The 16,036-nt window shown below is 41.0% G+C and overlaps 1 protein-coding gene across 1 annotated transcript in view; it reads left to right on the top strand.

Annotated features, from left to right (window-relative positions):
* MYO7B (myosin VIIB) overlaps nt 1–9,576 on the top strand; it is a 163,548-nt gene extending 153,972 nt beyond the window's left edge. Inside the window, exons 43-48 of the mRNA XM_078146147.1 lie at nt 992–1,098; nt 2,503–2,688; nt 4,863–4,979; nt 6,353–6,436; nt 6,944–7,063; nt 8,245–9,576. Of these exons, the coding sequence (XP_078002273.1) occupies nt 992–1,098; nt 2,503–2,688; nt 4,863–4,979; nt 6,353–6,436; nt 6,944–7,063; nt 8,245–8,322 (692 nt within the window). The 3' untranslated portion in view covers nt 8,323–9,576. The remainder of the gene's footprint in view (nt 1–991; nt 1,099–2,502; nt 2,689–4,862; nt 4,980–6,352; nt 6,437–6,943; nt 7,064–8,244) is intronic.
* Nucleotides 9,577–16,036: the final 6,460 nt, after the last annotated feature.

Genomic DNA, 16,036 nt, shown 5'->3' with positions numbered 1-16,036 from the left:
GCACATGCACACAAATATTTACATACACACATACGCACTTATCTAACAACACAGGGCAGTATGTCATTCTTGTTGTTCAGTTGCGTCTAACTCTGCTTGACTCCATTTGGGATTTTCTTGGCAAAGATACTACAGCGGTTTGCCATTTCCTTCTCCAGTTCACTTTATAGATGAGGAAACTGAGGCAAACAGGATTAAGTGATTTGCCCAGGGTCACACAGCTAGTAAGTGTCTGAGGCCCAATTTGAACTCAGAAAGACAAGTCTTTCTGACTCTGGGCCCAGCACTCTATCCACTGTGCCACCTAGCTAGCACAGTATATACTAAGTACCATATGAATGATATAGACAGGCACTGCTTGGGGAGTTCAAGATAGGGAGAAATCACTGTGAGCCAGGATAGTCAGGGAAGAAAATGCAGAGCTGGAGTGATGGGATTTTGAAGTTCAAAGACCTAGATTCAAATCATGGCTCTGCTACTTTCTACTTATGTGATCTTGGCTAAATTGCTGAATTTTCTGGGACCTTAGTTTCTTCAGCTGTAAAATGGGGAGAGGAATATAGGGTTAGATGACCTCATAGATCCTTTCCATCTCTAAATCTGTGACTCTGTGAAGGCATGACAGGGCAGGTAGTAACTTCAATTGAAGTGTAACTTCAATTTTCAAACCCAAACTGATTCACTTGCTTTGATCAAAAATAATGAACATAAAGTGTATGGCCCTTTGGGGGCAGGGAAGAAGGAGAAATTGATATCAAAGGGAGTTGAAAGGGACCATGGGTGGAGGTAGAGGGAGAGGTTTGAAATGAAATCAAGTCTAAGAGGATGTAGTATGGGAGGGAGAGGAGGCAGAGCCCGGGGGGAAGGAGTTGGGGGGGCACACAGAATATCCTCTGTGCTGAGCCTTGCCTAGATCACTTGGCCTGAGGAGGCTGTCTGCTTCAGGAAGACCTTGACCCTGTGGCTGATGGCCATGACCTTATTCATTCAGGGGCAGCAGTAACCCTGTATTACCATGTGTACTTCATGAGAAAACTCTGGTTGAATGTCTTCCCTGGGAAAGACTTGAATGCTGACACCATCCTTCACTATCATCAGGTAAAAGGGCTGCCTGTCAACTCCACTAATGGATGGACCACTGACCCATACAGTGTATACATACATATATACATACATATGTGCATGTGTGTATACACACACACATACACACACACACACACGCATATATATGGACCTCTGGCCCATATAGGACTCCAGGGGAGGGAGAAAGAATCATGGGCTAGGGTGATCAGGGGACACTTCAAGGAAGAGCCTAGACATCATTGATTCATTCATTTAACAAACTTTTATTAAACACAGACACTATTTTAGACTCAAGAAAAAAAGGAGGGAATGAAACTATTCAGCTAGGCTTTAAAGGATGAGTAAGATTTGGACAAGTGGAAAGAAGGCTAGGGTGGAGGTAGGGGATTCTAGTAGGTTATAGTGTAAGCTGAGGTGGGAGTGAGCATGGGTAAAGTGGGGAGTCCATGGTAGATAGCAATGGAAGATAAGATTGGAGAAGTAAGTTGGAGTCAGATTGTGGAGGCTCTTGCATTTGAAGAGGAATTGGAATTTGATGGGGTAGGCAAAGATCATACTCCACTGTGATCAATAAAGCAGGATATGTTACATAGAATGGTGTTGGTCAGCTCATAGATGGGAGGGAGGGGACAGGAAGCAGGAAACTAGATTATGCAATAATATTAGACTCATCGAGTCCTGCTCCATAATATTTTACTTATGGAGAAACTAAGGACAAGAGAGGTGAAGGAACTTCCCAACTGTACCTAATTAATTAATGACAAAGCTAGAACTAGAACTCAAGGGCTATCTTCTCCCAGGGCCTCCATCCCTATGATACACTGAGATTTGAATGGCATGTGAGTTGTAAGCCACAAAGAACTGACTTCTAAACCAAACAATTTAGCCATATCTTGCAGTAAAGGAGGCAGAGAAACCCACATTCACACACACACACTCACACACTCACATGCATTCACACATGCACTCATAGAAAAGTTCACAGTTGAGCTATGACTAGCTAAAACTGTGCCTGGGGCCAATTCATTTAGGGGTGGGAACAATTCAGTCTCATTCATCGTGCCAGAAGGGAACTCTATGCCAGACATTGTGCTGAAATTCTACACTTAGTGATTCATTCATCCCTCTCCAGGATCCATTTTTAAGGAACAAATCCCCCTGAGAGAAAAGACACATGAAGTCCTAACGCCTGAACGTAGATGAATTTCTCAGCCATTTTTCGGGGCAGGGGAAGGAGGAGCAGTTGGAAGAGGGAGGAGAGTCAGGAGAGTTCTGGAGCAGCAGCACAGTGGGGACATGAAGTGCTACCACGTGCAAACTTCTATTTTCCAGTTTTGCTAAAGGGCTAGGCAGTCTTCAGACATCAGTACACTAGGAGGAAATGTTCAATTTGACTGTCTGTCTGTCTTTCTATGCCAGGAGCTGCCCAAATACCTGCGTGGATTCCACAAGTGCTCCAGGGAGGATGCCATCCAGCTCGCAGGCCTCATTTACAAAGTCCAGTTTGACAATGACAGGTCCCAGCTAGCCACTGTCTCCAGGATCCTGAAAGAATTGGTGCCTGAGAACATGATCCAACTGATGTCTTCAGAGGAATGGAAAAAGGTCATTGGTCTGCCCTTAGCAGTCTCCATCCCTTCCCTAGGGTGACCATGTACTGAATAATCCATTCACCTGGAGGAGTATAGGAAAAGGAAAGGGAGGGGGGACTCCAGGACTGTTTCTTGGGGTACTCTTATTAGAATATATTTTAAGTCCCTCCCAGGTACAGGCATCCTTTGCTTTATGCAGTAGACAAATTTCTGAAAAACCATCTACAAATTGATGTTTTTCTAAGCTGAATTTTATTTTGCCATTGATTTACATTACCAGTTCCAAGAGGTTTTTCTTCATATCTAACAGATCATCAAGAAGCAGTGGAGGGGCAGCTATGTGGCACAGTGTATCGATAGAGCACCAGCCGTGGAGTCAGGAAGACCTGAGTTCAAATCCGGCCTCAGAGCGAATACTTGACGCTTACTAGCTGTGTGACCCTGGGCAAGTCACTTAATCCCAATTGCCTTTGAAAAAAGAAAAAGAAAAGAAAGAAGCAATGGATACTCACACCTTAGCTTTAAGCTTCCCTATGCAACCCCTCCAGACAGACATACACACACATTATTACTCAAGCAATATTCACTCAGATTGATACAGCCCTTTAAAGGTCTATGAAACAGTAGCTAGTGAAAGTATTATTATTCCTATTTTATGGATGAGAAAATGGAGGCTCGAAGAGATTAAATGACTTGCCACTAGTATGTGAAGTCTGGGATTTGAACACAGGACTTCAGACTTCCTGTCTCCCAGTCCAGTATTCTTCCAACTGTACCATGTAGCTACTAGTCTATAGACAAATGTAATTTTAAAAATGATTAAGATTTTTTTTACATCACTCTTTATTTCTAAATATATACCTCCCCCTTTCCCTACCCAGAGAGCCCCTCTTAATAAGAAAGAATAGGAAAGAAGGAAGGAGGAAGGAAGGAAGAAAGAGAGGAAGAAACAAAGGAAGTGAAGGAGGAAAGGAAGAAAAGGAGAAAGGAAGGAAGAGAGAAAGGAAGAAATAGGAAAGAAGGATGGAAATCTGTTCAGTAAGACTAATCAACACATCGACCAAGTCTGCCCGTATTTGCAGTATTTTATATCCATAGTCCCTCTCTTCTGCAAAGACGGGAAAAGAGGTATATTTTCTCATCTCTTTGTTCAGCCAAATTTGGTTATTATAATTAATCAGCATCCACAGTTTTGTTATTGTTATTGTAGTTTCCACTTACGTTGCTGTAGGCACTGTGTATATTATTTTCCTGATTATGCTCACTTTGCATCAGTTTACATTTTTCTGAATTCTTTTTTCATCTTTCTGTAATAGTGTAGTAATATTTCATTATATTCTTGTGCCATTCTCTAATTAAGAGACATCTACTTTGTTTCTAGTTCTTTGTTACCTCAAAAAGTACTGCCACGAATATACTGATGTCTAGAAGGCCCTTCTCTCTATCTTTGTCCTCCTTAATGGTCAGATCTCTGGGTGAAAGGGTATGAACATAGTCACTTTTTTTAACCGTAATTCCAGGTCACTTTCCAAAATGGTCAGATCAAATGAAACCACACCAGGAGTGCCTTTCTTTCCACAGTCACACCAACATTTACTATTCCCATTTTTTTTTACGTCTTTGTCAATTTGCTGGGTTTGAAATGAAACCCCAGAGTTGTTTTGGTTTGTATTTCTCTTATTAGTAGTAATTTGGAACAATCTTTCATATGGTTGTTAATAGTTTGCAATTTTTCTTTTGGGAACTGCTGTAAACACTTAGAGCATGTGGGTAATGAACATTATCCATCCTGATAGAGAAAGGAGTCTCTTTGTAACTTTTCTATTCTGAATATAACACCCCCCCAAAAAAATAAATAAAATAAAATTCATGTCCATGTACAAAGTAGAATAGAAAAAGAGGATCACAGACAAAAACTCAAAGGAGAATTCGCTTTTTAAAGAAACTTACAGAATGAATGAAAAAGAGTTGATATTGATTCCTGTAAAGTGAAGATTATTTGGATTGTGAGCCCAGATTTTCTGGTCAGATTTACTAACAAAGGTTGGATGTGGTCAGTCTCTCTGGTCTCCTGGAGTCCATGAAGCCAGTGCTAGTGCCCCAACATCATAGAGCATCCTCACAAGTCCCTGCATAAGTGGCTCCAGCTCACCCATGCTTATATGCCTGCACTCCCGTTCTTTCCAGAACATCTTTGCCGCTTACAGTAAGAGTGAAGAGAAGACAGTGGATGAAGCCAAGGTGGCCTTCCTGAGGCTGATTTACCGGTGGCCCACCTTTGGGTCAGCCTTCTTCGAGGTGAAGGTAGGTTCTGTTTCAGACCCCACCAATCCCAACCCTCCCTGTGCAGAATCTTATTCATTTAGAAAAGAATTGATGGATTAAGCATCTCCTCCACCTGCTAATGCCTTTTCCTTTTCAGAAAACCTTCTCCTTCTCTGTAGACATCTTGTAGGTCCCCAGTTATTTGCATAGTGTCTCTCCCATTAGAAAGCAAGCTCCTTGAGGGCAGCCAGTGTTTTTGCCTTTTTTTTGTATCCCCAGCACTTAATACTGTATCTGGTACGTAGTAAGTGCTCAGTCAATGCTTGTTGATTGACACCTATGTCTGGGGAACTATGCTAAGTAGTGGGGATATTAAGAGGATAGTAATAATAATGATGATGATTCATTTGTATAGGACTTCCCCCCCCCCCCCCCCGCCACAACAGTGAGGTAGATAGTTCAAGAATTATTATCCCCAATTTGCTGATGCTTAAACTGGTACTCAGGGAAGTTAAGTCAATTGCCCAGAGTCACATACTACTATCCTGCTAATCCATTTAGAGCTGGAAAGGATCTGAGAAGTGATATAACCAGTCTCAGACACTACCTAGCTGAGTGACCCTGGGCAAGTCACTTAACCCTATTTGCCTCAGTTTCCTCATTTGTAATATGAGCTGGAGAAGGAAAGGAAGGAAATGAGGTCATGGAGTTGGACACAACCAAAATGACTTAATAACAACAATCTAATCCCCTAATTTTACAGATGAGGAAACTGAGGCCCTAAGAGGTTAAGTAACTCACCTAAAGTCACACAGGCAGTATCAGAGCAGGAATCTAAATGCTAGGTTTTTACCCTAAGTAAAGAATTCTTTCTATTACATACATAAGGAGCCACCCAGTCCTCAGTGAGTTTACAATCTATGACTTCTTCCTTTAATCCTATCCAGGAAGCCTCTTTGTCCTGCAAATACACATCAGGTCTTAAGGAAGTTCTGTGGGGGGCTCTGTGTGTGTGTGTGTGTGTGTGTGTGTGTGTGTGTGTGTGTGTGTGAGAGAGAGAGAGAGAGAGAGAGAGAGTGCTTATCTAAGCTTTTTCTGTGTGCCTGAGAACATGGCTGTGACCATTCTGATCCTATATGTAAGGGGACATGGGAGTACTGGCCAGAGGAGATGAAAAGGGAAATATGATTTGACACTCTCTTTTCCGGTAGCTACTGAATTGTAAGGTCTCAAGAGACTTAGAGCTAGTCCCTGCCCAAGCGAGCCAGGCCAGGAGCTACAAAGCAGGACAGTGCTATTCTCAACTCCATCCCAAGTTGCCTATTTTAATTGGTTTGGGAAAAAATGGGTTGGGGGATGAAGTGAGGAACATTAGTGACTTCCTCTTTTCCTTCTCCATCTCTCCATTCCAGCAAAGCTCAGAGCCCACTTACCCAGAGGTCATCCTCATTGCTATCAACAAGCATGGACTGCAGCTCATCCACCCCAAGACCAAGGTCGGAGATTATTAACCTAGCTAGGTCCTCCAGTAAGACCACAGGAGGACAAAGACCTAACAATGACAATTACTGGGCCTGGGGAGGACAGGTGGCAGGAGAGTGTTGCTCTCCAGAGCCCAGGCTGGATACAGAACACGGTCCTTCCCCATCAAGGCACAGTGATGCCCCAGTGTTGGCAGTGGGGAGGACGAGAGAAAGGAGGGTGGACGAGAGGATAGTGGAGGGGATCCTAGTCAAGGCTCTGGCTCGGGAAAGATGTGGAGGGCACCTTATTTCTTTAGCTCTCTGCAAAATAGAATAGATAGAACTGGCCCTGTTTGATGGACTGGGATTGAGACAGATTAAACAGTAGATCGAGGACTCACCGTAAGCCAGCTCTCCGGACTGCCAGCCCTGAATTTTTACTTAGGTTTCTTAGGCATCCCTCCACCTTGGCCCCAAACCCTCTCCCCCTAACCTTGGCTCCTTGAATTCCTGTCGTCTCTTCCTTATCTCTCCCTGCAGGAGCTCCTAAATACCTACCCCTTTACAAAAATCTCCAGCTGGAGCAGTGGTAGCACTTATTTCCACCTGGTGCTTGGGAACCTCATGAGGGGGAATCGGCTGCTGTGTGAGACCTCCCTGGTGAGCCCACCCTGGGGCTGGGAGTGCAAGGGACCCCTCTGAATACCAGGGGCTCTGGAGGTGTGGGGAGGGCAGGGGAGAGGATGGCACGAGGAGTCATTGGTTTTGTTTCCAGTAGAAGAGAAAAAGGAACAGGGAACAGAGATAAAATTTTCATCTACCTTGTCCTACTATGAGATCATTAACTTGCAGACATGGCTTGGAAAGGAGAAATAACCATGGGCAAAAATGTTTTGTTGTGAAATGTCAAAGATTCTTGACTTCTCAGGTGGCCCCAGTCATTTTTGATTTCTCATTCATCTACTCAACCAACCCTTTTTAAGCTCTTGCTATGTACAAAGAACTATGTTAGGTTCTGGACTTGCAGCATGGTGTAGGCAATGGTTCTCAAAGTGTGGTCCAGGGATTCCTGGGGTTCCTCGAGACTCTTTCGTATCATAATAGCTGGTATTTATGTAGCACTTTAAGGTTTACAAAGCACTTACACATGTCATCTCATCTGATCCTCACAATAATGCTGTGAGGTAGGTAGATGCTGTTATTATCCCCATTTTACAGATGAAAAAAACTAAGATTGAGAGAAGTTAAATGATTTCCCCAGGTCACAAAGCTAGTAAGTGTCTGAGGCAGGATTATAACCCAGGTCTTCTTGGATACAAGTCCAGTGTTTTATCCACTGTATCACCTAGATGCCACTTGTCATGTCTTATATTCCTATGCTAGTCTGAAAGCCCCATTAGAATAAGGAATATATGGCTAATATGCTTAATACAGTTATACATATTAAATGTTTATTGCATGAAGGATCTTCCCCTTGACAGCTAGGTTGGCACAGTGGATGGAGAGCTAGGCCTGGAGTCAGGAACATCTGAGGTCAAATCTGGCCTCAGACACTTATAAGTTGTGTGGCTCTGAGCAAGTCATTTAATTGCTGTTTGTCTTAGTTTCCTCCACTGTGAAAAATGAGGATAATAATAGCACCTACTTCCCAGGGTTGTTGTGAAGGTCAAATGAGATGATATTTGCAAAGAACTTAGTACAATGCCTGGCACACAGTAGGCTCTATATGCTTATTCCTTTCCCTTCTCCTTCACAGCTCCTGGGGCTCTGTAGCACACTCTTCCCCCTCCCCAATGGCCCACCCTGACCATTCTGTGCCCCTTCTGTGTCTCCCAACCCAGGGCTATAAGATGGATGACCTACTGACATCCTATGTGCAGCTGCTCCTGTGTTCGGTGAACAGACAGAAGAATCTCTGAACCTTAGACTGAGGTGGCACATTGGCTGAGGTCACAGCTACCCATCCACCTGCTGAATGGACAGGAACTCTCATCTCCACAGAGAAAGGCAAGGCTGCCACCTGTTTTACCTCTCACTTCTCCAGTTTCCTCATCCTGGAATGGACTGAGCTCAGCCAGAGCATTAACTAGGAATTTTTGCACCAGGGCAAGCAACACGTAGTGTGAAGCATATCCTTAGTTTGTGATTGAGGGTGGAGGTGGAATGAGGAATGTCAAGAGTCTACCCCATGGATGGTGGGAAGACATCCAGCACCCACTTGGGTATCCAGTAGAGTCAGGTTGCTGCTGGGGAGGTCACTACCCACCATCTGGTAGCTTCCTAGTATCCAAAATAGAATTAATTATCCCCACACACACAACACCCAACTGTCCTCCAAATTTACCTATTTCTCTTGAGGACATAACCATCTTTCTAGTTACCCCAATTTACAACCTCAGAATCATCTTCACTTCTTCCTTCTCATTTTTCCCCATATCCAATCAGTCACCGTGACTTTTTGATTCTACCTCCACAAAGTCTCTCTCATTTATCCACCTCAAGTAACCACCAGCCTAGTTGCAGCCCTTATAGCCTCTTACCTGAACTATTGAAATAGTTTCCTTAGGGTACTGTTTCTAGTATCTCCTCTCTCTAATCCATCTTACCAAAATAATTTTCATGAAGAACAGATCTAACTACTTCATTCCCTTGATTAGAAATCTTTAGTGGCTCCCTATTGCCTCTAGGATAAAATAACAAACTCCCCACATTAATATTTAAAGCCTTTCACAGTCTGGTTCCAGCCTGCCTTTCCAGACTTATTTCACATTATTCTCTTTCTATGAACTCTTATGTTCCAGCCAATATGTTCCCTTAGTTTAGAATTCCATCAGCCACTTCCAGGCCTGTCTTTGCCAGAGCTGCCCCCATCTCCTGGAATATACTTTCTCCTTACATGTCCCTCCTAGAATCCTTATCATTCTTCAGGCTTCAATATAGGAACATTACTAATGGTGGTATTTCCTGATGCCCTCCACCAGGAGATAATGTACTCTATCCCTCCAAAAGTGATCTTGTATTTACTATATAACTATTAAATCACCCAGTAAAATGTAATCTCCTTGAGGGTATGACTGTTTTTCGTTTTGTTTTTGTGTCTCCAAGACCTAATAAAGTGCATTCAAGCTGTAGGCACTTGATGCCTAACTGAATTAAATTTAAATGAATGATAATCATTCCTTTGTAATTTCTTCACACTCAAATTCATGACAACATAATATTCTGTCTCCATTTTGGTTTTTGGTTTTGTTTTGTTGTTGATTTTAGTTTCACTGCATTTTAGCACATGGTCAAGTTTTGCAAAGGTATCATGTGAAACTGAGAAGTATGTATATTCTTTAATGCTCCCATTCACAAGATGCCATGAGTATTTCCAATCTAACTTCTTCAACAGTTTGCTTAATTCTATATTTTCCTTTTTATTATATCTCTGTTAGGATTTACCTGAGCACTAACATTAAAATCTCCCATAATTATTGTGTTGATGTCATTTTTTTATTTCAGGTAATCCTTTATGAATCTAGATGCTTTCCTATTCAGCGATATATGTTTAGTATTAATATTGTTTCATTGTCTATTATGGCACTTTATGTATAATATAATTTCCATGTTTATCTCTCTTGACTTTATGCATTTTTGTTTTTTTCTTTGAGCATTTCAATCCTTGCTTTTTTGAGATCACCTGAGGCATAGTAAATTTTGTTCCAGCCTTTTTTATTCACTTTCTGTATGCCTTTATTTTTAGATGTGCTTCTTTTATATAACAATTTGTTTTATATAAACAAATTTTATATAACAAATTGTTTTCTACAACAAATTTATTTTCTTATCCATCCTGATTCTCTCTTTCATTTTATTGTATTGTTTAATTATTTACATTTGAGGTTAATATTCTTAGGCTTGTCTTTTCCTACATTTATTTTGTATTAATTTAATCATCTTTTTCTTTTAAGTGAGCATTTTGCTTCAATGATTAGTTTCCTGTGTTACTTTGATCCTAGTCTAGTCCTGCAGCACACCCCACCCCACTCCCATTTACTTACCTTACCTCAAGTTCCTTGGTTTTACTTAAATTGTTAATTTTTCTTTCTTTTTTTTTATCTCTTTCTACTCCTTTTCTTTCTTTTTCCCTGCTAAAGTAAATGTGTGATTCAAATCTTCCTTCCCCACTTTCATCCAACCTCTAGCTTCAAATAATATTCTTTTTGTGGCACCATTTTATTTTATTTTCAATTATTTATTTATTTATTTTTAGTTTGCAACGTTCACTTCCATAAGATTTTGAGTTTTAAATTTTTTTCTCCCTCATTCCTCCCAAGATGGCTTGCAATCTGATATAGGCTTTACTTATACATTCATATTAAGCATATTTCCTCATTAGTCATGATGTAAAGAACAATTAGGACTAAGGAGAAGAACCATGAGAATGAAGCAGTAAAACAAAACAACAAAGGAAAAGGAGAGCAAATAGTTATGCTTCCATCTGCATTCAGACTCCATAGTTTGTTCTCTGGGTGTGGATAGCATTTTCCACCATGAGTCTTTTGGAGTTGTCTTAGATCTTTGTATTGCTGGGAAGAGCCAAATCTATCAAAGTCAGTTATCACAGAGTGTGGCTGTTACTGTGTACAATGTTCTCCTGGTTCTGCTCATTTCACTCAGCATCAGTTTATGTAAATCTTTCCAGGTTTTTCTGAAGTCTGCCTGCTCATCATTTCTTATAGCACAATAGTATTCCATTACATTCATATACCATTACTTGTTCAGCCATTCCCCAATAAATGGGCATCCCCTCAATTTCCAATTCTTTGCCACCACAATAACAGCTGCTATAAACATTTTTGTACATGTGGGTCCTTTTCCTGTTTTTATGATCTCTTTGGGATACAGCCCTAGAAGTGGTATTGCTGGGTCAACGGGTATGCACAAATTTATAGCCCTTTGGCCATGGTTCCAAATTGCTCTCCAGAATTGTTGGATCAGTTCACAACTCCAGCAACAATGCATTAGTGTTCCAGTTTTCTTGTGGCACCATTTCCCAAGAAGTTTTCCTTTGTTTTGTCCTCCTTACTTCTCTTTCTAGTCTGTTATGAACTTTACTTTCTAATATATGGCCTTTACTCTTACTTGTTCTTTCTTTAAGCTTTCTGTCTCTGTCATGAAGATATGGCTTCTGAAGTAACAAATTGAATTCCTTCCTCTACCCCACTTTTGTCATTGCATTTAGAGATCTTACTCCATCCTCTCTTTTCTACTATGCCTCATTCTTAAAATATTAATTGATGAGGGAAATAATATTAAAGGGAAGCAGTGGGATGTGACAGGAGTCAATCTATGTCTTGAGATATAAGGTCTGGTCCTTCCTTTGCCCTTACTGTGATTCTTCACCTGGAAGATGCTCATCTACCTGAAAGCCTGTATGGCTTCAGAAAGGGCCAAGGAATAGTTGACATGGTGTTTGCTGCTGGACAACTCCAGGAGAAATGCCAGGAGCAGAACAGAAATCTGTACACATTTGTCAATCTGACCAAGGCCTTTGATATTGTCAGTCATAAGAGCTTGTGAGAAATTATGGCAAAATTTGGGTGCTGGAGAAGGTCATCAGTGTTGTACATCAGTTTCGTGATGGCATGCTTGCCCAGGTTCTGGATAATGGAAGATGTTCTTGTGCTTTCCTGGTCACCAGTAGAGTGAAGTAGGGCTGCATGCTTGCTCCCATGCTTTTTAGCATGATATTTTCAGCGATATTGTCAGATACCTTCAATGAGGGTGAAAATAGCATCAAGGTCAGCTGCCACACTGATGCTAACTTGAAAAAGCTACAAGCCAAGACTAAAGTGAAGGGAGAGCTGGTGCAAGATTTTTGTTTTCAAGTGGTTATGCACTCAGTGCAGCTTCTGGAGCCAAGATGCAACAAAATATAGACTGATTCTCTGCTGCTTGTGCCAATTTTGGTCTAATAATTACCACCAAGGAAACATAGATTCTCCACCAGCCAGCACTGCACCAACCATACAGGGTTATAAAAAATGAAGAAATGTTGAATGCCGTGTTCATTTACTTTGGCAATATGCCTTCGAGGATGTCCACATAGATGATGATGTTGATGCACACATTGCCAGAGCTAGTTCAGTGTTAGGTAGGTTCCAAAGGGAAGTGTGGAAGAGAAGTATTAGACTGACTACCAAACTGAAGGTCTACAGAGCTGTTGTGCTGAACCCATTGCTGTATACCTATGAAACCTGGATAGTATGCCAGTGGCGTGCCAGGAAATAGGATCACCACCATTTGAATTGCTTTAGGAAGATTCTTAAGATCACCTGGCAAGATAAGTTACTGGATTCTGAGGTCCTTTCTCCAGCTAAACTACCAAGCATTCCAACTCTACTACGGAGAGCCTAACTCCAATGGGAAAGCCACATTGTTCAAATGACAAATGTACACTTGCCTAAGAGACTATTTTATGGAGAACTCACAAGGCAAGCACTCACATGGAAGTCAGAAAACATGATAAAAGGACGCTGTCAATGTCTCTCTGAAGAACTTCAAAATCAATTGCCTCTCATGGGAGACACTGGCAAAGAATTGTCCATCATGGGTGCCTGCATCAAAGAAGGTGCTGTGCTCTATAAGCAAAGCAGAATTGCAGTAGCTCAAAAGAAACATGAGATGAGCAAATGTAGAGACACCTCCACTCCAAATGTTCATGTGGACTATTTGTACTCGACCTATCGTAGAGCCTTCTGAGCACGTACTGGTCTGATCAGCCATAGTTGGACACCAGGTACCTTGACTCCAACATAGTGATGTCATTTTGGTCCTCAAGAACAAAAGACAACGATCAACAACTTGATTATACGTCACTTCTAAAACCAGGTTATCCTAACTCTAATTCTAATCTCATCCCTAAGACCCTGCGTGCTGGCTGACACGAAGGACTCATCTATCCATTCTCCTGGGATAATATGTAGTACTAGGAGGTACAACACTTTCTAAAAAAAAAAAACCTTTCTCAAGCAAGGTGCTCTCCTAATGTGCAAATATTTCCTAGGTGACTCTTACCCCTTGCTGATTCTTACCACAGACACATCCTTCCCTTCCCCTGCTAAATTGAGATCCCTCTTTCTACTGCCCCATCTCAGTCTTTTCCTTCCATTGCTTATAAACTGTTCCCCAACAGCCTCCATTCTTATAAATAAATTAGGTAAATGATTACTCCTCCTCTGTTTATCTATGTAGTTGGTGAGGGTGAATCTCCAACTTCCCTGTCTCTTATCTCCTTTCTCCCCTTCTATGCAGCCTCCCACTGTGCTATTCTTCTGTTCTGGCAGAAGATAGTGATTTATAGGGAATCACTGGACTTAGAAAGCTCTTCCTCCTTTCTTTTGCATTAAATCTTTAACTCCTTTGGGCTTTTTTGACCCTTTTTTCTTTTACTTCTTAGTTCAGTTACTTTTTATTTAAATAACATAAACATGAAAGACTTGGTTTCATCACTTAGTCCTCTCTTTGATGATTGTGCTTATAGGGGCAGCTGGGTGTTCTAGTGGATAAAGTAAAGGAAGACCTGAGTTTGTATATGCCTCAGGAACTTACCAGCCATATGGCAGCAGGCAATTCACTTACCCTCTTCCAGCCTTAACTGTGAGATGGGAATAATAATAGCACCTCCCTCACAGAGTTGTTCCGAGGATCAAGTGAGATTATATATGTTAAGTGTGCTGCAAACCTTAAGACACTATGAAATAGTTAGCTACTCTGATTATTTTGGAGGCAGCTAGGTGGTGCAGTGGATAGAGCACTGGGCTTAGAGTCAGGTAAGACATCTTTCTGAGTTCAAATCTAGCCTCAAACATTTACTAGCTGTGTGATCCTGGGCAAGTCACTTAACCCTGTTTGCCTCAGTTTCTTCATCTCTAAAATGAGCTGGAGAAGGAAAGGACAAACCACTCCAGTATCTCTGCCAAGAAAACCCCAAATGCGGTCAAAAAGAGTCAGACACAACTGAATAGCAACTTTTATTATTTAACTGTGTGTGTTTGGGGGATTTTTGTAAATCAAATATTCTCATCACATCGATATTTCTGTAGAAATGCCTCAAATGCCTCTAATGTTGAGAGTACATCTTTTTTTTTTCCATTTGAGATGTTATTTTGGGCTCCAGTTTGAGCTCCTTTGTTGTGGTTGTGGTTGTTTTAAAATATACTATCCCATTTTGTTCTTTGATTTCTCACCCCTGAAACATAATGCTGGGTTACTCAAACTCAGTCCTTCATATTTGAAAGTCTTTCTCGTGGCTACTAGCAAAATATGTTGTTTGCTTTTGAAAATGTTAAATTTTACCACTACCTACCTCAGTGTTTCAAGCATGGGGTTTTTCTCTGACAGCAATCTAGAGATTCAGTCAATCAGTGCTTCATTGTCTATATTCCAAAGTTCTAGGTAGTTGTTGTTTGTTTGTTTTTATTACCCCCTGCAGTATGACATTCAAGTTTTTAATCTGTCTTGTTCTTCTGGGACAACTACAATCCTTAAGTTGCCTCTGCACAATGTCTTCAAGGTAAGTTGTTTTGGCTTCTATAATATTCATGTGTTCTTTTCAAGTTGTTGCTTTTTTTACTTCTCTTCTGACAATTTCTTCCACTTCTGCATTTTTGTGTTCCAAATCTTTTATTTTTTTCCTCCGTCTCTCTGTGTCTCTCTACCCCTGTCTGTCTGTCTGCCTCTCTCTCAGAGTCTACTTCAAAAAATTTTGGAGAAATTCTTATCTATTGTCACATCTAAGCTTGGTTCCTTTCTATTTTTAAGTTGTGTTGACAAATCTGATTTATGATCTAATTTAATTCCTAATTCCTTCATCTACAATTTTTATTTCTCTTTTGAATCATTCTGGAGTTTCCTGTGATTGTTATATGATTTCCAGGGATTCTACAGAATTGTCTTTTTGATTGAGGAGTTTGGGTTCACTTTCCTTTAAAGTATAATATATGTTCATAGTATTTTTGCTCATTCTTCCTTTTTTTCTTTATGATCCCTCTTTTGTTTTATCTGCTTTGCAAGCCATGATTTTGCTTGGGCTTTCACTCTTGAACTTTTGGTCTTCCAACCCTTCTATTTATTTTCAGGTATTTGTCTCTTGTTTTCCTCTTCTCTCTTTGATACTTCTTCTACTGCTGCAGAGACCTCACAATATTGGATCTTTGGCCTTCTTGTGTTGAGGGTATATGGCCCCAGCCTGGTTGTCTGCCCAAAGTAACCTCTTTAGGAAGAGGACTGGCTGCAAATGAATTTCCAGCCCCCTTTCTCTTGGACATGCAAGCTCTTTTCTCTTCTTGCTAGTTGAGCTATTTTCCATACTACTTGAATGGAAAACATTCAGTATTCCTCCCCTCTACCACATTTACTTCCCAATTGTTCTCTCTTTCTTTCACATAACTGGGAAGAATCAGTGACTAGCACCTCTTGGAGGATGAGTCATTGCTACAGAAGGACCAGTCAGGTAGCACCACAGTTGGACTCTTAAGCACAAGCCCTTAGAAGCTACTTCACTCACTGTGTTTGTTGGGGATGGGGATTATTAAGTACATTATGTTGGAGCTCCACATTATTTTATTTCATGAGTTCACAACCATC

This window comes from Phascolarctos cinereus, unplaced genomic scaffold (assembly GCF_003287225.1).
Source record: "Phascolarctos cinereus isolate Bilbo 61053 unplaced genomic scaffold, phaCin_HiC Scaffold_726;HRSCAF=1367, whole genome shotgun sequence".
Lineage (NCBI taxonomy): Eukaryota > Metazoa > Chordata > Mammalia > Diprotodontia > Phascolarctidae > Phascolarctos > Phascolarctos cinereus.
The sequence above is the reverse complement of the archived record's forward strand: the minus strand, read 5'-3'. Positions and strand labels throughout refer to the sequence as shown.